General features: G+C 56.9%; 5 protein-coding genes across 5 annotated transcripts; 1 reads left to right on the forward strand and 4 right to left on the reverse strand.

Moving 5' to 3' along the window:
- Nucleotides 1-416: 416 nt before the first annotated feature.
- On the reverse strand, nt 417-5,432 carry QBC33DRAFT_574295 (uncharacterized protein; the record flags this gene model as incomplete). Its single annotated transcript, XM_060430747.1, has 2 exons — nt 417-3,332; nt 3,435-5,432. The coding sequence occupies 2 exons, from the start codon at nt 5,430-5,432 to the stop codon at nt 429-431; spliced, it is 4,902 nt and encodes a 1,633-aa protein (XP_060278504.1). The 3' UTR covers nt 417-428.
- A 1,686-nt stretch (nt 5,433-7,118) lies between these two features.
- On the reverse strand, nt 7,119-8,691 carry QBC33DRAFT_614389 (uncharacterized protein). The gene is made up of 5 exons (XM_060432588.1): nt 8,596-8,691; nt 7,907-8,529; nt 7,825-7,850; nt 7,673-7,761; nt 7,119-7,601 (listed from the first exon to the last, which is right to left on the reverse strand). Exons 1-5 carry the CDS (start codon nt 8,645-8,647, stop codon nt 7,198-7,200), a joined length of 1,194 nt encoding a protein of 397 aa, XP_060278505.1. The 5' UTR covers nt 8,648-8,691; the 3' UTR covers nt 7,119-7,197.
- A 529-nt stretch (nt 8,692-9,220) lies between these two features.
- QBC33DRAFT_501370 (major facilitator superfamily domain-containing protein) lies at nt 9,221-10,941 on the reverse strand (the record flags this gene model as incomplete). The annotated part of the gene is made up of 1 exon (XM_060425701.1): nt 9,221-10,941. Exon 1 carries the CDS (start codon nt 10,904-10,906, stop codon nt 9,221-9,223), a length of 1,686 nt encoding a protein of 561 aa, XP_060278506.1. The 5' UTR covers nt 10,907-10,941.
- A 1,078-nt stretch (nt 10,942-12,019) lies between these two features.
- On the forward strand, nt 12,020-13,147 carry QBC33DRAFT_552213 (uncharacterized protein). Its single transcript, XM_060429280.1, has one exon. The coding sequence runs from the start codon at nt 12,202-12,204 to the stop codon at nt 12,925-12,927; it is 726 nt and encodes a 241-aa protein (XP_060278507.1). The 5' UTR covers nt 12,020-12,201; the 3' UTR covers nt 12,928-13,147.
- Nucleotides 13,148-20,117, reverse strand: QBC33DRAFT_552216 (uncharacterized protein). The gene is made up of 4 exons (XM_060429281.1): nt 19,234-20,117; nt 18,567-19,164; nt 14,040-18,514; nt 13,148-13,965 (listed from the first exon to the last, which is right to left on the reverse strand). The coding sequence occupies exons 1-4, from the start codon at nt 19,750-19,752 to the stop codon at nt 13,345-13,347; spliced, it is 6,213 nt and encodes a 2,070-aa protein (XP_060278508.1). The 5' UTR covers nt 19,753-20,117; the 3' UTR covers nt 13,148-13,344.
- Between the last annotated feature and the right edge of the window lie 413 nt (nt 20,118-20,530).

Here is a 20,530-nt window from a genome sequence, read left to right on the forward strand (position 1 = left end):
CCCCCGCCCCCCCCCCCCCCCCCCCCCCCCCCCCCCCCCCCCCCCCCCCCCCCCCCCCCCCCCCCCCCCCCCCCCCCCCCCCCGGGCGAGGGCCCTGAACTTGCATGTAATTACTCACAAGGCAAGATTCTACTAGAACAGAGAACCAGCATCTTTCCCACCACTTCAACATGAGGACGGATGATTTACAATTTAGCTAGGGGAGCACAGGCAAGTACATCATCACCATGTTCTTCGACTTAAAAAGTATGTATTGTGTAATTATGAACAGAAACGAAATTGTCAGTGTTGCAAGCCCACTCAATCCGAGCTCCATCGTGATATCCGCGAGCATTTATCGTTTTCTGAATCCGACAACATGCAAAGTCATGGATGGAATGCAATATCCAAGCCCATTATCAGTATCACATAATCAAGCCCCAGCTCGCTCATCGTCGCTCCGGCACTACCGGCAACCCGGGCACACCCTCCCCATCATCCTCCGGCATCCCCGTCTCCACCACACTCGCCACCAGCGCCAGCGGTCCACACTGGCTCGCCTGGCCACCAGTAACCACAAACTTGGCGTCGTCGGCCTCGAGGGCCGCCGAGATGGCCGCGCCGTCGGCCGCGTCCTTGACGAGGAACACCTTGTTCAGCTGGCCCTCGATGGCGCACATGACGGGGAAGAGGAACTCGCCGGTGGCGGCGAGGGCCACGAGCATCTCCTGGTCGGTGCCCGCGGCGAACGGGACCAGGTCGACGAGCTGCGACCCGAGTGGCAGCTTGTCCCAGGTGGCGAGGCGGAGGCGCGACGCGCCCAGCTCGGCGGCTTCGTCGGGGAAGTAGTGGAGGAGGCGGCCGGCCGAGTCGCCGTTGACGAGGTAGGCCGGCGCGTCCGTGTTGCCGACGCCGTTGTCGAAGGTCACGGCGCTGAGGGTGACGCTGTCGGTAAGCACGCTGAGGTCATCGGTTGCCGAGGTGGCCGAAAGGAAGAGGTTGCCGTTTTTGGCTGGGTGGAGTTGCAGGGCGCCGGTGGTGTCGCGGACAGTGGCGATGCCGTAGCCGGGTTCGGGTTCGGCTTCGCCCGCGGTCTGGGCCGCTTCGGGAAGCGTGGTGGTGTTGGTGTTGGTGCTGGTAGGCGGCTGGGACACTGTGGAATTCGAGTTGGGTGCCGTAGAATTCGAGAAGGGTGCCGTGGAGTTTGAGAGGGGCCCCGTAGAGTTCGCCGCCCTTGGAGGAAGCGCTAGGTAGCGCTTGGCGAAGCTGCCGTCATTTCGCATCAGTTTGAAGAACTGATGCTCGAGGCCCGTGGCCATGAAGAGAGGACCGTCGGGACTGCTTCTGGTGTCCCTGTACCAGACGACCATGCTCTTCGTCTGGCCGACCCATGGATCGCCAAACAGGGCGTTTTCAATCCCAGTCTGCGCACGATTCTTGGAGTCGAGATACAGTTGGTTCCATACGTTCTGGCTCCGAATCTGGCTCAGACCGTAGCAGATCTCGACAATTTGGATCCAGGTCACATCTGCAGGCCGCGAGTACGACGGGATGAGTGCGCTGGACGAGGGGGCCGCCGAGATGGGGCCTGGGCGGATGGTGATGGTGCCCGAGTTCTCTTTCCCGACCCAAGAGCGTGTTTCGGCACCGTACCGGTAGAGCATGAAGATGGACTTGTCTAGGCCGTAGATCGGGTCTTGGGCCCTCGTGATGGACTGGTATATCGAGTTCGTGTTCGTGTTGATCTCGAGGCGGTTGCCCAGCTGCCAGTTCTGAACGGCGAATGTCGTGATCTCGGCGGTGCCGAACACGACGCTGATGATCTCGAACGGGCTCATCAGCATCATCGAGTGGTAGACGCCGTTGCGGGCTGGACCTGCGCGGGATCGTGCCCAGCAGTTGACGTTTAACTCGGGGGGTTGCCGGGGGTCCCAGGACACTCCCGCGCAGTTGGACTGCGACGCACACCAAGCCATGCACGCGTCCATGGTGTCCATCTTGACTCGGAGAGTGTCGTAGTCCATGTAATCGGAGTTGCACTTGATCTGCCACTGGTTGCCCTTGTCATCCGTATACACCTGGTTGTTGTACTCGGGACACTTGACGAGGCCATCATCATCTCCGCCAGGCAGCTCCGGAACCCCTGGACCTGGACCTCCACCTCCACCACCAGTGCCGCTGCCCGGGGTCCATCCGATGCACCCCTCGGCCAAGGCAGGGCTAGCCCACTCGGCAAGTGTGAACTCGGGGCCATCGTCGATCTCCAAAGAGACCTCATTGGTCAGGCTGATCTCCCAGGCGATGCCCAGGCAGTCGTCTGTGCCGACCGAGGTCTCGTCGGTTCCCGCGTTGATCTCGAACTCGGCCTTGCCGGTAAGGGCGGGGAAGTCCACAAGGGCAGCGCCTTCCTTGAACAGGCCATTGAGGATGTCAATGCCGAACCAGAGCTCAACAGGCAGGCCGATGGCAGCGGTGGCGGTGACACCTCCGTGGACCTGGAAGGTGCGGTCAACATTCGGCTTCCATCCTCCCTGCGAAGACTTGCCGGGGTGAGCAATGTCCAGCGTGGCCTGGAACCCGGGCCAGGTGAGCGAGGCGCCAGTGAGGATCTGACCCTCGGCCTGGACGCCGACCATGGCCTTGGCCTTGAGGGTGATCTTGGGGCCCAGCGTGACGATACCGGGGATGGACCAGCCCGGAAGACCCTTCTCGAAGATCTCCTTCTCCCACTCCTTTTCCCACTTGGCGAAGGCGTTTACGCCCAGGTACAGGCCGACGTACATGTCTCCGCTGATGCCAATGGACGCCTCCTTGATACCGCTCAGGGGGGTTGCGTTGATCCTTCCGGTGGCCTTGACGGAGCCCTTGACGCCGCAGTTGACACAGAACATCTCGACGCCTGGTACAGGATTGGGCGAGCCGACAAATTCACCGACGAGATTGTCCAGCACCGATTTGGTTGTGGAGTAGACCTCGCCGTCGTCCGCGCCCATTTCGTAGCTGTAGATGCGGAAGGCCTTGCCCCAGGGCGAGTCAACCTGCACAGCAGACGGGGCCACGAGACTGATGGGGAGCGTGAGCGAGTTCTCGTACTGGCCCGTGACGGCAAACGCAACCAGCTTGACCGCGTTCACGGCGAGGGCGACCGTGACCTTGGCCACGGCCACGGCCGTGTTCACGACGAACTCAACAGCTTTGACGACGACGGCAGCGACGGCCTTCACAACGGTGGTGACGACCTGAACTACAACCTTGACTACACTGACCACCGCCTTGATAAGCGACGAGAAGAAGCCGCGCGCCTCGATGGTGCCCTCATGTGCAGCGGTAGGGGAGGCGAGTGCTAGCACGGTCTAGGGTTGGAAAGGCACCAGAGGTCAGTCATGTAGATCAGGGAAAGACAATGCAACGGAAATCATCATCCTGATGTTGGGTTGGATCATGCATGGGCTTACCTCGGTGTCAGCACCACCTGTGCTGTAGTATCCCAGCCTGTCATCGAGTGCCTGGTCGAAGTTTGTGCCGCACGCCACTGCTGGAAGGCCCCGGAGGGTATCAGCCGACGGGGAGCCACAAGAGTCCTCTCCCTCGGAGCCCTCTTCGGGGGTCGAAACAGTGATGTTTCCAAAGTCAATCGTCAAGTCGGCGAACACATCGGCAAGCTCAACGATTTGTCCAAGCGCCTCGAACGACAGCGTCTCGTCTTGGAAGGACAGGGTATGAGCGAGAAAGAAGGCGGTCTGGTCGTCGCTGGCGCCGCAGCTTGCGGCCGATGTGATGAGGATGACGTCGTCGTCAGCCGGCCAAGTGGACTCGGCGAAGTAGTAGGGATACGAGATGTTGAAGCGGCCGTGCAACGTGCCGGACTCGCAGACGACGTCCTTGATGAAGATGGAGTGGTCCAGGACAATGGAGGGATAGATGTAGGTCACGTTGACACGGACTGTTACGGGGCCCAGGTCGGCGCCGTCACTGTCGCTTTGGGTGCCGTTGTACCAGAGCTCAGCCACCGGGTCGGGTGTCAGAACGCCGGTGCCAGCCAAGTTGACGCCTGGGGGCGGGACGGGGGCGAGGGTGGCAATAGGCGCAGGCTCGAGCTGAATCGGCCCGTCCTCGAAGAAGAAGGTCTCGGTACCGGAGCCGACATCCATCGGCCTGGCTGTGGGGAAGGCGAAGACATCCCTGGGCGACCTGAGTTGCTTGGCTGTCCACACGTGGCCAACCGGGTTCAGGTCTCCGAGAGCCTTTTTCAGGTAGCAGGATGGCGCGACATAACTGACATCGACACACTCCGTCTTGTCGTCGCAGGCTGCAATGCACTCCTCGAATGTCGCGGCGGCGGTGGCGGTGAGATCGTTGCCCCCATAGTCGGCACCGCAGATGATCTGATAGAGTCCGCCGCGTGCCGACGTGTATTTGAGACCATCGCTGACCTTGCCGTCACCGCAATTGAGAGGCGTCACCACGGCCGGGCCGGTGGGGGTTGCGGGCGTCGTGGGTGTGGATGGTGTGCTTGATACAGGCGCAGGCTTAACCTTGCGTACGGCGCCCCAGACAGCCGGGTTGTCGACGGCTTCCTTCTGTTCGCGCTTGAGGTAGCAAGATGGGGCAATGAAGGCGACGTTGACACAGTCGGGGTTGGAGTCGCAGGTCGCGATGCACTCCTCGAAAGAGGCTGCCGACAGGCCAAGCAGATCACCGCCGGCGTAGTCCTTGCCGCAGGTGATTTCAAAGCTGTCACCGCTGGCCGCAGTGATAACCTTGGCGTTGCTCAAGCCGTCTATGCAGGAAAGCTTGTTGTCGGCGACCTCGATCAGCTTGGCGGTCCAAACATGGTCTCGGTCGTTAGCCTCCCGGAGGTTTTTCTTCATGTAGCAGGCTTCGCCAACGTAGCTGACATCGACACACCCGGGTGCGGCGGCGCAAGCGTCCATGCAGCCCGCGAACGTGGGCGTGTTGGTTGCTGCCATGTCGTCTCCACTATAGTCAACACCACAGAGGATCTGGAACGCGGCGCCGCTAGCGGTGGTGTAGGTGGATTTGTCGCTAGCCTTGTCAACGCAAGTCGGCGCGTTGTCAGGGCTCGGCGTCGTCGTCGTCGTCTGCTTCTTCGCCGTCCACACCCAGTCTCTTTGGCTAGGCTCTGCATCAAGCTTGTTGCTCTTCAGGTAGCAGGAGGTACCCGCGTAGCTAACATCGATACAGCCGGGGGCCGCGTCGCAGGCGTCGATACAGGCGGTGAAGGTGTCGGTCTGAATGGCCGCCATATCGCCTCCACCATAGTCAAGGCCGCACAGGATCTGGAAGGCGGCGCCGCTTGGGGCATTGTATGTGGCCTGGTCATCGGCCTTCCCGACGCAGGTCAGGCCATCCGACCCGGCAGCGACCACACCGGAACCCCCGAGACCGGCCAGTCCCAGAAGGACCAGCTGGCGAAGAGGCGGCGGGACCATGGCCGACAAGGGAATGAGAAAGAAATGCTGAAAAGAGTGTAAGTGGAAACTCGGCGTCCACAATAAAGAAGGGACTGAGGTCAAGATGCCTCAAAACATGCAGTGGGAGGACGCGACGGCGGTGGTGCTGGGCTGGCGCACGGATGGCTAGAGGTGAGAAGATAGCCGAGTCCAGGCTTGGAAACTGGCGGCTCCATCATGCTGTTTATCTACATGATCGCCTTGCAAATTTGAAGTTTGTCGGCGAGATGCACCTTGGTCGGCGTCTAGCGCACCTTCAAATTGGCCATCCGGATTGGGCATCTTCAGCTATGCATGTGCCGTGGACGCTAAACCGCAGTGAGTGCCGCCCAGTCAGCCACCCGTGGCGCTGGGGGTCGTTGGCGGTTCCAGACCCAAGTAGACAGATTCGGTAGCAACTCACCCTTGGCATGGCCCTGGCTGGCACAGAATCGAGACCACGCGGGCGGAGGGTTCTTTCCGCTTGCGTACGTCCGTAGGTTGCTGTTTAACTTCAGCACGCGCACTGGCCTCAGCTTCCCTAATCCATCTTGGCATGGCTGCTTGTCCGTTTTTGGGCAGCATGGGTCTAGGGTAGCAGACAAGATTGGAGAGAGCCCCGCTAAAGCGCATGTCTCCTTTTCAGCCGCGTGGGTTTTGGTCGCAATATTTATTTTTTCTGTTCACGCCGGCTGTCCAGCTGAAGAAGATGCGAGGTGGGAATATCGAATCGAAAGGGGCCTGGACTTTTCTTGCAATCAACCACTTTCCACGCATATCTTCCAAAGTCCTACTTGCAGTGGGTGGAGGACCCATGATTTTTTCAATAATAATGCACCATGGTAATTACGGGTACGCTAGGCCGGCGCTATATGCAATAGCGAAAGAATAGTTCACCCCTGACTACGTGCAGTCAGGTCCGCGGTTCGAGCGACTTACCAACAATAACGAGTACACTGCCGCTGGCCAATATATTGGAGACGTGTGCCTTAGTGGTCGGGCTGAGTGGCTGACCAAAAAGCTACGTTCGACTTTGAGGATTCCGGGAGTGAGCAGGCCAGTGCCGACATTTGTTGTTGAAAGTCATGCGGAAGGACAGACCGCTGGCGTTAATGAGGTCTCTCAACCAGCGGACTTATGAGGGAAGGAGTTTGTTGGACATGATTAGGAGCCAAAAAATTGCAGCATATCCCCAAAAAATATCTGTGTGGGGGATCTGGGGTTCACGGTCCGTGGAATCCGCGTACAAGTTCCGTTTTCCAGTGTAACGAACATTTCCACTGGCGACGAATTGGGTTAGAGGACCAGGGCGGGAAAGCTGAGCTTCACTGATAGTGTGAAGAGTTTGTCTGCTCGGCTTGCATTATCGAAGTGAGGCGCATGAGGCGCATCTCGTGCCTGTGCCTGGCTATCGGTCGTGGTGGCGCCCGTCTGGATGGGCCTATTTCTAGGGGTCCCTCTCGCCTCGATTCCATGCAGCTACAGGGGTCATTAGCTTCTGTTGTTCGGAACGGTCCACCACCGCCTTTTGAATTACTCGACCATGAGTGGGCGGGACCCACTTCAACCCGGAGATCCCCGGGTCGGAGCGTCATCGCCACCTCCACACTGCGTGTCACCGCGGGACCAGTTTGAAAGCCACTTTCCAGGCCCGTCTTCCAAACCTAACTTACTAGTAAGTTGCCAATTCAGGACCCCAAGAGTCAATTATTCTATTTGAATATATTCTTGGCTGTAATTTTGATGCTAGCCTTTCAAGTCATCGTCAAGACTCTTCAAGAATCAGCTGCAGCTGCTCCGATTCAGACTCGGTGAAGCCTAGCTTCTCCAGTTCCGCCATCGACATTTTCGCGTACTTCTGGGCGTTCTCCCTGTTCCCGCTCGCCCAGTATATCCTCGCTAGATTCTCGTACTGCTCGGCGTATAGCAGGAACAGATCCTCCTCTCTCATGAGGTCTAGTATGTCGTGCGTGAGCTTTACAGCCGTGGCGGCGTCTCTATTTTCGTATGCCTTCACTACTTTCTCATGGTTGCTCTGGATCTTCAGACGTCGCGTGTCCGAGGCGGAGACTTCGTTGCCCGGTGCCGAGCAGAGGTCGCAGGAGCACTTGAATCCCCATCTTTTGAGGCCGGCTTGCCGGTCGACGAAAGTTTTCCCGCCTCCAATATCTATAGGGTGTCAAAGCTTTTGTGTTAGAACCTTCCTTGCGGGGTGGCTGTGCATGCAATTATGTACTCACAGCTGATGGTGATTTCTTCTCCCGGCTCGATTGTCCGGGCGGCAGCCACGGTAGCGGCCAGGCTCCGCGGGACGAATCTTTGGAAGGCACTGGCACGGAAAGCTGTCAGTTTGCTACCCGCACGACAGGCTTCAATGTGCGGCGGAACTCACTTTGGCCTGCAGGCGTGGTTGATTCTCTAAGGGGGTGCATTAGTACCCCTTCCCTGGCCGGAACGGAGATTCAGCGACTTACAGAAACTAATGGATAGAGCACTATATGTGGTACACTCGCGAAATTCGACTGGAATGCATTTGTCCTCAGCACATTTTCTATGACATCCCGTGCCAGTGCGTCGCTCTTCCCAAGTGCGTAGACCCTCTGCGGGTCCGACAGTTGGTCCGCCGCGCTGTGAAGGAGTGGGTACCCGTGCTCCCGCTTCACTAAAAAGGGGAAGTTCACGTCGACGAGCATCGACGCATAGTCGACCATGAATGTCTCGTGCTTTGAGATGCGTCGCTTGGCCACGATGCCCTTGCCCTTGCCCGGCATGTCGATCATTTCATACGGGACATCGGAGCTGTCATTCTCCGTGTTGTTGGTCAGCCGAACATTAGAAAGGACAGGCTCGTTCAATATCCCGACGCTATCCGCCGCCACCTGCGGCGTTGTGATCAAGCTGATGCCCCCGACGCCATGCCGGGAATTGGTGAAGACGCAGTATTTTGCGGCAGGATCAGCCGTGGCGTTCACACAGAGTGGGAGGTGCGTCCACGGTGACCATCTCACGGGGCGCAGCTCAACCGTATCGTCAATGGGGATTGGGCATCCAAACTGGGCATCGGGTTGGAGTGTGAGCGGAATGTTTAAGTTGCATTCTGCCGTGTCAGGTTTCCAGTCAACGTTGTCAACACCCCAGACCGAGTCCGTCAAAGCGAGAATACTCAGGCTAGCGACCAGTCGCCAGTTCCAAGGTCGTGCTTCAGGATTAAGCATGGTTACGCGGCCATGATTAGGGTTAGAAAAGAAACGAGAATGAAAAGAAACGAGAAAGAAAAAAAAAATTTTGGCCGAGCAGGAGAAATGGACAGTTGCTCATATGACTGTTTCTAAGTGATCGACGGCTCGGCACAGATGGTGTGGTTTCAGGCCGTTTACCCGGAATATTATGGTCTGGTAAATCGGAGACTTGTTGCCGCTGTCTTCTGAGAGCCTTCGAGAAAGGCACATCCTTGCTATCAATTGGATAAACGCAGAGTAGAGCACACGGGGAATTCATTCTAGAGTCACTGTTACATATTAGCAGTTCCTGGTGATTATCACCAGTCTCAATGTGGTGGGTGTAAATGTGCTCGTGTTTCGACAGCATGAAACCACTTATGGCACTTATTTGGTAATTACCAGACTCGCCAAGTAGTTGCTGAGGGAGCAGTAGCCATACCAAGTCCGCCAAGAGGGTTAAATTTATTGCAGTCCTTGGCTGGAACTCGGAAGCTTGACTTCATGGTTGTGATTGCCAAAGCCATTCCCTTGGCGTCTAACCTCGATTGACTTGTATTCCCCCCTGTATCAAGCTCGCATCACCTTCTGGAAGATCTCAACCCGGCTGGTCCAGCTCCTGCATCTCTTGCCAAAGATGTACATGGGGATGGCGCACAAGCAGATGAAGACATGGACGCCACCGACAATACAGAAAACTTCCTTCGGTCCTTGGGACGAGATCCAGTCGGAGATAAAGTAGTTCATGCCGAACGAGTAGATGTTCCGCAGATTGATGGCCGCAAACGCTTCGGGCGCCTTGTCACGGTGGCAGTCGGTGAGATAGCCATAGACGGCAATCGTCATGAAGCCAACGCTGAAGTATTGCAGGCCGTAGAAGATGACGGGGCCGATCCACGGATCCTGCACTGACAGCGACCAGCCAAAGCCAAAGAAGGACAAGCCTCCCAGAACCAGAGACACAACGATGATGACGAGGCGAAACTCGGGTTCGTATATTCCTCCGTTTCGTCGCGCCATGAACTTGGCGACCCAGTCAGCCAGCGGGCCCGTAACGAAGGCTCCGATGATGGACCCGATGAGAGTGCTGACGGAGACAAGCCCGACCCCAGACACACTGAAGTTGTACGGTGGTGCGCTGAAAATCTGAGACAAGACGCCGCCGACGACGACAAGCCACGAAGTAGTCAAGCCGTATGCGAAGAAGGAGAACAGCACCTGCGGGAAGACCAGCATTAACAGGGGCCGCGTCAGCACTTTCCAGTACGCGTCGTCGCTTTGTCGGCCGTGGAAGATCTTCAGGTCCTGCCAGAAGCTGTGCCGTGGCTCGGGTGGTCCGTTGACGTTATCGTCAACTGCGGTGGCGGAGGCATTCTCCACGCACTGCTCATCAGTCGCATCGCCGACCCCGTCGTCCCCCTTGGCCAGCCGTTTCTCTGCCAAGTCCCCGGCCGCATCTTGTATGCCGAGATCGAGGTTGAGCGAGGGGTCTCGGCGGTAGGCCGTCTCGGGGCAGAACAAGAAGAGGACAACGATCCAGACGCCAAAAATGATGGCGCAGACTCCATATGTCCAATTCCAACCGGCGTCCTCGATGATGTAGCCCGAGATAATAACTCCGCCGCCGACACCCACGGAAAGGCAGAGGCCCCACATGGCGAGGCGCAGCCCGCGCTCGTGGACAAAATAAATGTCGGCGATGGTGGTGGTGACGAGAACCTCAAACGGCGACATACCAATGCAGCCGACGATTCTCGACGCCAGCAGCGACGAATACGAATGCGCAAAGTACCCCCACAAACTGCTGATGAATAGCAGCAAGTTGCCCAGCAGGAACACCGGCCGCCGACCCCAGATGACCGCCAGCGAGTTTGTGAAAAAGCAGGAGACGCCAATCACAAACACGCCCCAGCCAAGTCCGCCGTTGAGGGCGTTATATGACATGTTCCAGTCGGCTGCCATCTGCGCATAACCAGGGCTAATCATAGGGCCCCACGCGCCGACGACAGCCGTGTCGATGCAGATGAAGAACAGCATCAGGTCCTTGCGCCAAAGAGGCCAGTTGAGCGGGTCGTTGGGACTGTCTGATGGCTGCGGTACGAGCACAACATCCGCATTGCGTCCCGTGCCATGCCGGAGCCGCGACGTGTCGACCGCGCCGTGGTGGTGGTGATGTTGCGCGTCGATAACATCGGTCAGGAGAGCCGTCCCAGGGACGTGCTCCAGGTGGTGGTCGTCGAGGACTCCGAGACCCATTAGTGCTGAGTGTCGTGAGCGACAGGAGGGTAAATGGCTGGGGCAGATAGATGGATCACCATGTCTTGGCTGCTTGTCCACCCTTTTAATACTACTACTCTACCATGCTGTGGTGCCTTCCGTGGCTAAACCTCGGGCTGCTAAACAACTGCCGACTGGTAGAAATGCATTTGTACAAGATTACAAACCCACCAAGTATCACCGATCAGCGAAAGGGGCTGCTTTTATTCGCCAAGCCCCGCACTTCCACATCTTCAATTCGTCAACTACTACCATCCGAATCCGTACTCGACAGGGGCCATCCTCGAGCTGGCCATCGACTCTTGTCAAGGACGCCGGCATCGTGATTGTCACTCGCGCCAGTATTGCAATCCCGTTCGTACCTCTAACACAAGCGTTGCCCGAAGATGGCCTCGAATAGCAGATAAGCTCGGTTACTCGAGGATACTTTGCCCCGTTGACAGCATCTTGCTCCTCAGAGCAGAGTCAAAAGAAGCGAGCAGCTCGGGGCAACAGCTCGCCATAAGCCGGGCTCGGCATCTGGCTGTCTTCGTAGGCACCCTCAGCACGCGCTCATCAAGACCAAGATCCTCGGCCCGAGGGACAGAGCGTTGCCATAGCTAGGCCACTGGCTAGCCACCTCTCCCAGTCCTCAGCTGTTGGGGGCGTGGGCGGGGGTTGGCGGGGTTGGAGTTCCTCCCCGTCCTCTCCGTCGTCGGTGGCCCCTGGGAGCTATGGGGTTTGACCAGGATAACTACAGTGGGGTTGGTGGCTCGCAAGGTGTAGGCGCGTAACACAACCTCGAGAAACCTTATTTCCTGCTCACAGCATTGCAGCCCTTGGTGGCAAGAACTAGCATGCTTTGATATGCTTCGGAAACATGAATACAGCTATAAAGAGTCACATAATGAAATAGAAGAAAAATATATATAAACTTAACTAAACACTATATACTTATTTTCTTTCTACTTGATGGATTTTAACTTTGCCTACCTACCTACTAGAGTTGTGAGTGATAGGTTGCAAGGCAGTACCCCCTCTGTATAATTACAAGAGACAAATATTATAATTGCTCTCATAATGAAACCTGCGGCACAGCCTTATCAGAAACACTTGATTTAGCCTATTAATTATACGTAATCTGTCTACATGTACATAAGCCCATCGTCACGGGTTCTGTGTAACCCCATTAATACAGAAAGCCTGCTTTATTCTCAGCAAAGGTAGCTAAGCAGAGATCTTTTACACCGAGTCTCTATCCTTGCCCTTGCCAACAACCAACCTGCCTCAACACCATGACGAGCTCAGAGTTACCTTCATTCGAGTCGATCCGCGACTCTAACCACGTGGTTCTCAGCTCGATGGACATGCTGCGACTCCAGTGGAAGCCCTTTGGCCCGTTCAGCACATGTATCCAAGTCGTCGATGACGTGGATACTTCCTCCGGCCAGCAGCCGTACCGCATAAACACGCAATCCTTCCACCCTATCTCCACCCTGGCCGTCACCGAACCGCCAGTCTCATCCATCACGGTGAGGCAAGACGACCTGGAACAGTGGGAAGCAGACTGGGCTGAGTTGCATGTCCCTCACGCCGACGACCACCCCGATGGGACGGCGTGGGCAGCGGAAATGCAAGAGGACAACGAAGAAGGGCACTGGGAACATACGGGAGGAGACGACGGTGAGGGACGCAAGCTCATGCGCTGCTGCAACGAGGATCGACCCAATGCTACACCTCCGCTTGTAGTAAGAGCGTCAACGCAACCCTTCGTGACGATCCACGACTTTGTCACGACGGTCCATCCGTGGCTTCAGACCGTGCGAGATGATATTCTCAGCGCCAAGGGCGTCACCCAGGGAGGGCCACTGCCCGTGGAAACACCCCTGTATGTCCATCCACTTGGTTTGGACAGACTTAGGTTGGTCGAGGGACGCAACCAACTGCCCGATTTTATGCACACGTGGCAAGGCGTGGCAGAGCATGGTCGGAGACGTGTCGATGTGACCTTGGTAGGATAGAATGCTGGAGGAGCCCAGGCAGGCAGATAGGCGTTGGGTTTGATAAGTCGAACCTGGTTTACAAACACGGATGAGTACCAGAGCAACAAGCCGAGACCAGATGGTACTACTGCCAAGCTTGTTAAGGCACTGGCTTTGTGAAGGGACAGCTATAAACAGTTAACAAAGTACTGATAACATGCTGATGGACCTGGGCTGCAATAGTGGTAGTGAAAGAAGCATTCATGGGAATTGATTTGAAACATTACTATTTGCAATCTCTGATCCAACCAAGACAAAACAACCTTGAGCATACATAAAAACACTAGTCCGTCTCCGCGGTCAACGCAACAGCTATACAAACGAGTGACAGCGCCGAGCAGAACTGCAGCCAGACAGCTATTTCCGGGGCCAGCATCAGCCAGCCAACCCCGGCCTTCATTTTGCCCGCACCTCCTCCCCGAACAGCCCCTCATCCAACCGCCACTCCTTGGGCGGCTCATACGTGCCCAGCGCATCCACCTGTTGCCCCGAACGTCCCTCGGCAGCCCACGCGTCCGGCCCCTGCACCCGCAACCCCAGCCTGCTCGCCAACCTGCCATGCAGCTCCTCAAACTCTCGCCTGTCCTTGGTCCAGCCCCCGCCCATGCGGAGGTGCGCGCGCCGGAGGAGGTCGAGGTAACGCGTCGCCGTGGCGGCCAATGCCTTGGACTCGGCGTCTCCGGGGCGGCGGTGTTGGTGTGCGCAGGCCGCGTCGACCTCGCGCAGGACCTCCTCGTAGATGGCCATGGCGCGGTCGGGGCGCTTTGTCTCTGCGGGGCGGGCCGGGTCGCCGGTGGTGTAGAGGGCGGCGAGAAGCTCCGAGGCGAAGAGGGAGGCCGGGTCGAGGCGGCCCTTGCTGCGGTGCAGGTTGTAGCGGAGGCGGTCGCACATGGAGATGGCGGCGGCGAGGTTGTGGTTGGCCTGGTGGGCGTGCACGAGGAGGCGGCCGATGCTGAGGACGCGGGATGGGTCCCAGTCGCGGACTTCGCGCGAGTGCCAGAGCTCGAGGAGGATGTGCTGCGGTAGAGGTTAGTACATGTAATCTGCATATGAAATGAAAACACAAGTGCTGGAAGGTAACGGCAACATACCTCGAGATCCTTGTAATCGTGCTGAGCTCCAAGCAGTCGCACTATGGCGGCGATATCCTTGAACTTGAGTCTGACAAACTCGATTCCTTCGGCGCGGAAGATTTCCATAACCGTGGATGTGATCTCCCTCGACGTCTTGGCCATCTCGTCGCGCAGCTTGGAATCGGTGGGTGCTCGAACGTCAATTCCAGCCATGTACTCAGCCAATCTGTACCCGTACTGCAGGTTGTGGATGTCGTGGTAGAATCCCTGCTTGTTTCCAAAGTTGAAGACACACCGCGCGACCTGATTCGCACGCTTGAAGTCCCCCTTCTCGAGCAGCTGCACAACCCTCTCATTGCCAGCCCTGCACGACAGCTCCGAGATCTCCACCTTGGACTGCGTCCGCCCGAGCCCGACGACAAGCGCGAGATATAGCTCGCGGGCCGCGTTGTCCTCGGCGCCGACGAGCTGCTTCCCGTACTTGGCCTTGAACAGCTGGAACATGCGCTGGTCGAGCGCCCGCACGAGCGACGTGTGGTCGCCCATCTTGGGATCGTGCCACAGGGCTCGCAGCCTGCCGCCGCGCTCCAGGACCTTTCGGATGCCGGTCCGGGCGGCGTCGTCCCCGGCGGTCTCTTCCTCCTCCGCGATGGCGCGGGCGTACTGCTCGTACAGGGACATCTCGACGAGGCGGAGCGCCATGGACTCGGAGTGTGTCCATGTCGCGTCCTGCGAGAGGTTCTGGGCGAAGGCCGTGAGGAAGGCGAATCCGCCTTTGCCGATGGTGGCTTCCGGCTTGAGCGTGATGCCTGCTGAGTCGAATGAGTCACCGAGGACGATGAGGTGTTGGACTTGGATGGTTAGGTCCTTGGCCTCCTCGACCAGCCCTGCGGAAACGTAGATGCTAGCCAGTGTCGACGCGGCCGTGAAGAGCTGCACCGAGGTGACGGAGGAGGTGAGTATGCCCATGAAGGAGGTCTGCAAGAGCTGAGAGATGTTTGCGCGGGACCGGTTGCTGTCCAGCTTCTGGTAGAGGAGGACGGTCTCCCTGAGCTTGGCCAATGTAGACTCGTGCCAGAATCCAAGCCGAGCCACTAATTGTGTGTGGGCCTCTAGGAACAGGGTAATGGCTCGCTCAACGGAAGTGGTCGATATCTGTGTGCCCGAGGTGATGAGCCTGAAGTACACCGTTGAGAGTCTCGTCTTCATGGTCGCAATTTCTGTCTCCTTGACAGCGGTCGTCTCCAATTGTGTCGTGCTCATCCACTTGATCAGGTCCTCGTAAGCCGACACGGACTCCTGATAATGCTTCTCGTCGCGCTCGCAGACCTCGGCATACGAAAACATGGCCTTGCGCACAATGCTGGACGAGGAGCCAAACACGGTCGATGATGTTGAGTAGTACTCCTGCGCCAACTTGTAGAGAGCCGAGTAGTCGACGTTGGCGTGCGACTGCAGAACATGCGAGTATCGCGAATAGAGGAGCTCAATCTGGTGCTCTTCAAACCTGCACTCCTCGTGGTGGTTCACAAAGCTCTGCCAGAGAAGGGAGCAGATGTGCTGGAGTTCGGACCAAGACTGCTCTTCGTAGTAGTGGTCGATCAGCATCAGGGCGGCTTTCTGGGCGTCGGGGTGGCAGTATTTCTTGGACTTGCTCAGCGCCGTGACGATCTCGGCGTAGTACGTGTACTCCTCTTTGCGGTTGAGGCCTCTGCACTTGGACGCCAGCGTGTACAAGAGTTCAATTGTCGACTTGTGGGAAGCTCCCAGGTGCTTGCGGTACTTGTCGAGAAGCTCCTTGTAGACATCGATGATCTTGTCCTGCCGGTTTTGCTCCGTGTAGAACCCGACGACGTTCACAAGAGAGTCTTGGACTCGCTTGTCTTCGGGGTTGAACGACGACAAGCACACGCGGAAGACTCGGAGATAGATTTCCTCGGCATCCTTGACCTTCCCCTGGCGTTGGTAGCAAAGGCCGAGGTACGTCGCTGCTGTGAGGGTCTCGTTGGTGAACTGCTGGCTCGGTCTTAGGGTGGCTTCTCCACTGAGGACAGCCTTCCAAGTAAGCACAAGCGCCTGCTTGATGACGGTCTCAGCTTGTGCCCAGTTCTCCAAGTTCAGGTAGACCTTGACGAGGGAAGAGAATGACTTGAAGAAGGCGGCGTCGACTTGGCTGCCCTTGCAGCGGGTGTAGTGGATTTCGTACGTCTCCCTGAGCACGGCCAACGTCGACTCAGTTGTGACGATGGTAGTGGTGGTGGTGGTGGTGATTTCGTCCGCAACCTCTGTGATCAGGGTCGTTGTCTTGACAGCCTCCTTGTGCGTCGTCTTGCCCTTGCTCTTGAACCAAGTCCACACTTTGGAGAAGACAGTCAAGGCAACGTCTAAGATGCCGAATGTCCTGAACAGTTCGCCGATTTCCTTGATGTGCAACGTCATGGCGGTATCCTCGAATGTTTGGTTCTCGTATTCGACCCAGACACAAGTGAGGATTCCCACGGCCTCGTCGTCACGCTTCATCCGGCGGAGAAGCTTGGCGTACTCGGTGGCAACTTGGAGCTGGCTCATGCGAAGCTTGTAATTGGCTTTGACACGGCAAGCCTCTGAGATGTGCTGCCAAAGGACGATCAAGGTTTCCTCCGCCTGCGCCCATTGCTGGTGGGACATGTAGAGAGACACCAGATGCAATCGGGTGTCGATATTGGCCGTGTCTCCTTCATGCACGCTCTCGCTTGTTTCGAGCAGCATGTCTTCGACTTCCTTGATGTCTTGCTTGTTGCCCTGCCCTCGGAGGACAATGTCCATGCCGCGGAACCGCTCGCCCACGGCCTTTGCTCGGGGGGAGTGTTTGCCTTCGAGAACGACGATGATCTCGTAGATCGACTTGTATGTGACGGCGGCGTTGTGTTCCTCGTTGATATTGACGTACAGCTCAGCCAGCATCTGGTACCACTTGAGCACGGCTTTGCTGTTGGAGCCATACTTGGTTTTGGAGAACTCGATCATGAACTCGATCATGCCGATTCTCCAGGTAGCCAGCTCCGTGCGCTCGGTGAAGTTGATCGCTTCCGTGGTCTGCAGGAAGCGGACGGCGCACATGACCGTCACGTTGCTGGACCGGGGGAGGATATGTTGGCTGAGGTTCGCCGCCCTGTAGAAGAATCGAGCCGCCGTGGCTGCATCGGGCGTGTACGTGTAATAGATGTTCCCCAAATTCATCAGCGTCTGCAGAGTCGAGAGGCCCTTGTCTTGGAAGCAAGCCGCCCTGATATTCAGGGCAAGCGAATGGCGACTGATGAGCTCCTCCGTCGGGAGCTTCTCCCAGCAGCTGCTCTCAAGCTGAGCCAGTAGAACGGAGTCGGGGAATATGTCCTTGAACTCGGAAGTCAAGGAAATTTCATCCTTGTCAATCGAGGGAATGGAAGAGCGGAAATGATGGGTCCAGCTCGTCACGGCATATTCCAAGAGTGGGTAGGATTGGAAGTATTTGTCGACGAGCTCCGATTCCGGATCCTCGAATGATGGCTCGTAGGAATCGACCAAGCTCAGCTTTGCATACAGAAGCAGGCTCACAGTGATCTGGCGCTGGCCTTCCTCCATGGAAGGCAGCGATTTGCCCATCAGATTCGTCATGAAGCCCTTGATCGCCTTGGCCTTGAAATGAGCCCGCCCATCCTGCACCGTGGCAATGCCGGTGCAGTTCCGTGATAGCTCCTTGGCTGAGTCGATAGCATTGCCGAGCTCCCGCTTCTTAATATCGACTTGAAGGAGTTCAGAGAGCTCAGCGGTGGCCAATGGGCGTTCGGCCACAAGCATGAAGGTAAGCAAGCGATGAGTCGGCTCGGTCTTCAGCGGGAGGGTTGCGATCAGTTTCTGCAATACGCCATCCAGGCCAGGCCTCAAGGCCTGGACTGTCTTCGAGAGCAGCTCAACCGAGGTCTGCTTCGCCAGTAGATCGGAGGTGCTCGTGGCCCACAGGAACGAGCCCTCTGCCTTCTGGGTGAGATCTTCCACGGCTCGGTCCCTCAAGTATTCACTCAGTGCCATGAACGTCTTCAGGCCCGATAGCCGCTGCCACAGGAAGGCTCGGATGTCTTCGACTAGTAGATCCCGAGTGAGGTTGAGATGCTTGCTACCATCAGTAATGTGGGGGGCCGGCCCCGACAGCGTGATGGCGCGGGTGGTGTTTTGCTTCCCAATGTGTTCTCGCAGTGTCTTGTGGAAGACCGAAGGGCTGACGTCGGTGATTTCGTCAAACCCGTCAACGACAAGGACAAGCGGATGCCCACGGTCCGCTGCTGTGGACAACCCCGCCTCCAGGGCCGTCCACAGGCCCGATTCCAGTTTCCTGGTGTCCTTCGACTCGTCAAACCCAGTGAAGGCAGTGACGAGTTTCTCGTACAAATGGACATCTCCAACATTCCTCTCCAGAAGCTGGGACAGGGTGCTCTTCAAGAAGGACAAGGTGGTGGCGTCCTTCGGGGAGTCGAAGGCTGGATTTTGTCAGACTCGATGAATTGCAATGGGAAGATAACTATGACTTACGGAACGTGTGGTGCAGAGTTGAGTAACGCTCGTGGTCCAGCGGACGCTGGAGTCGCTCCGTAATCCAGTGGGCAAGGACCGTCTTCCCGCTCCCCACGGGGCCGGTTATCGTAAAGACCTTGTCGGTGCCGCGGAGAAACTCGGCGAGGTGGCTCTTGAACCACTCACACGTGTCCTCGGCACGCCTCATGCTCTCGGTGATCTGATCGCGAAAAGAAGGCTCGGCTGGAAGATCATCTTTCAGACTTCGACGAACCGAAGTGAGCCCTTCGCTCTTATGTCCGAGCTTCCCCTTCCAGATGTCGCCGACGATTTTGTCCCTGAGACCTCCGATGTTGGCCATCTGGTCGCCGAAGATGGAGTCAAAGTTGACATTGACACTATCGCCCGATAGGCTGTCGATCTTCTTCGTGTAGTAAATGGCAATGTCTCCAATGAGGCGGATCAGATGCGAATACAGCTCAACGGTGCTATACCTAGCTTGGCTTGATGACTCCTGCTTGAATATGTCTTCAATCTGGATTAACTGCGACACCAAGAGCGCCAGCTCATTGAGGGCATGGAAAGTGGGAACCAAAGCCTTGTGGTTGTTGTCAATCTGTAATTCTACTTGTTAGCTTGCCATCATATACTGACAGGAAAGAAGTGAGCTAGCTGCTTTGCTTACCTCGAGCAGGATCTGGCAGCTGGCGAGACCGGTGACGGAGGCCGCCCTGGTGTCGGGGCAGAAATGCTCAATGGCCACGCCAAAGTTCCACAGGTTCTCGCCGAAGATCTGGGCAGCACGCAACGCCCGGTCCCCGAAGCTGCCCCTTCGCGGCATGCGGACGAGTCGCTCGTTGGCCACAAAGTTTCGGTAAGACTCGTAGCTGAGCTGCTCGAAATGCTTGTCCGTGTAAGTGTATTCATCGAGCATGCGCAGGTTGTGCCTGATGTCCATGTACACGTCCTTGATACCATTTGCCTGGAACGAGTAGGCTCTGGTGGACCTCCGTGACAATGTCGTCATCGAATACGCATCTTCGCTGGCCGACCTGGTTTTCTCCGAGTCGCTTGCCGAGCTCATGCTCTCGGGCGAGCTGATGTGCTCGGCCGATGTTTGGAATTTATCGGACCACCCGTACATGGACTCCTGGTGCCCGATGCGGATGCCGTCCATGGCTCCGCGGCTAGAGATTTCTGCCATGTCGTCGTCGTCGATGTCGTCGGGGTTTAGTGAGTGCGATTTCGCGCTGAAATTGTTATGAAGTCTGTGGCCTGGGATACTCGCGTTAGGATCGAGCCGTGACAGAAAGGGAGAGTGGAAACACACCAGGGAAGCTATTGCGCAGACCTAACATACTTGTGACTAAGAGTTGTATAGATGATTGAGGCCTGGGTTTAACATTCAAGCCATGTATTGTTTGGGAGAAAGTTGATTGTGCTCGAACTGAACAGGACCTAGGTATATATCTTGCGAGATGCAGGGTCTGGAGCCATCCCAGATGCTTGATCTAAAGCTGTTTACCGGCTGGTGTCGGTCATTCTCGTCGACCTATGTCACTGTTTAGATCATTATTTCATAATGTTGTTTCATGATACAACCTCCGTTCACTACTACCCTCAACTGGTCCGTAAAATATGCTCAAAGATGGTTGAAGGGAGGTGACATGCATAGACCAATCACAGCATGGAAATAGATGTGTTCGTTTTCGTGAGCTCATGATTCACACATCATACCCCGGGTATCCGGCCCTGTTCAGGGACTCCAACACGACGTGACGCTTGCTCTGACGGAAGCACGTTGGTTGAGCCACCGATTAATTGCCCGTTTAGGAAATCTCGCTCGAGCCAAAAGGGGATGGACCCCTGTTTGACGCTAATGCACTACGATCGATCGACCAAGGCCGGTTCAACGCTGGCGCCAACGGACCGCCCGCTGCTACCATGTCGAGTGCACCACTTAAGTGGTTGAACATGGCGAT

Source organism: Phialemonium atrogriseum, assembly GCF_030411735.1.
Source record: "Phialemonium atrogriseum strain 8032-3 unplaced genomic scaffold QBC33scaffold_43, whole genome shotgun sequence".
Lineage (NCBI taxonomy): Eukaryota > Fungi > Ascomycota > Sordariomycetes > Cephalothecales > Cephalothecaceae > Phialemonium > Phialemonium atrogriseum.

Bases quoted from the DNA above. Each gene is read 5' to 3' on its own strand.
- QBC33DRAFT_614389 (XM_060432588.1), bottom strand. From the start codon at position 8,647: ATGCTTAATCCTGAAGCACGACCTTGGAACTGGCGACTGGTCGCTAGC. The intron at 7,762-7,824 runs GTGAGTTCCGCC...TTTCCGTGCCAG, and splicing joins AACCACGCCTGCAGGCCAAA to TGCCTTCCAAAGATTCGTCC. The intron at 7,602-7,672 runs GTGAGTACATAA...GACACCCTATAG, and splicing joins AGAAGAAATCACCATCAGCT to ATATTGGAGGCGGGAAAACT.
- QBC33DRAFT_552213 (XM_060429280.1), top strand. From the start codon at position 12,202: ATGACGAGCTCAGAGTTACCTTCATTCGAGTCGATCCGCGACTCTAAC.
- QBC33DRAFT_552216 (XM_060429281.1), bottom strand. From the start codon at position 19,752: ATGGCAGAAATCTCTAGCCGCGGAGCCATGGACGGCATCCGCATCGGG. The intron at 19,165-19,233 runs GTAAGCAAAGCA...GTAGAATTACAG, and splicing joins GCTGCCAGATCCTGCTCGAG to ATTGACAACAACCACAAGGC. The intron at 13,966-14,039 runs GTATGTTGCCGT...CCTCTACCGCAG, and splicing joins ACGATTACAAGGATCTCGAG to CACATCCTCCTCGAGCTCTG.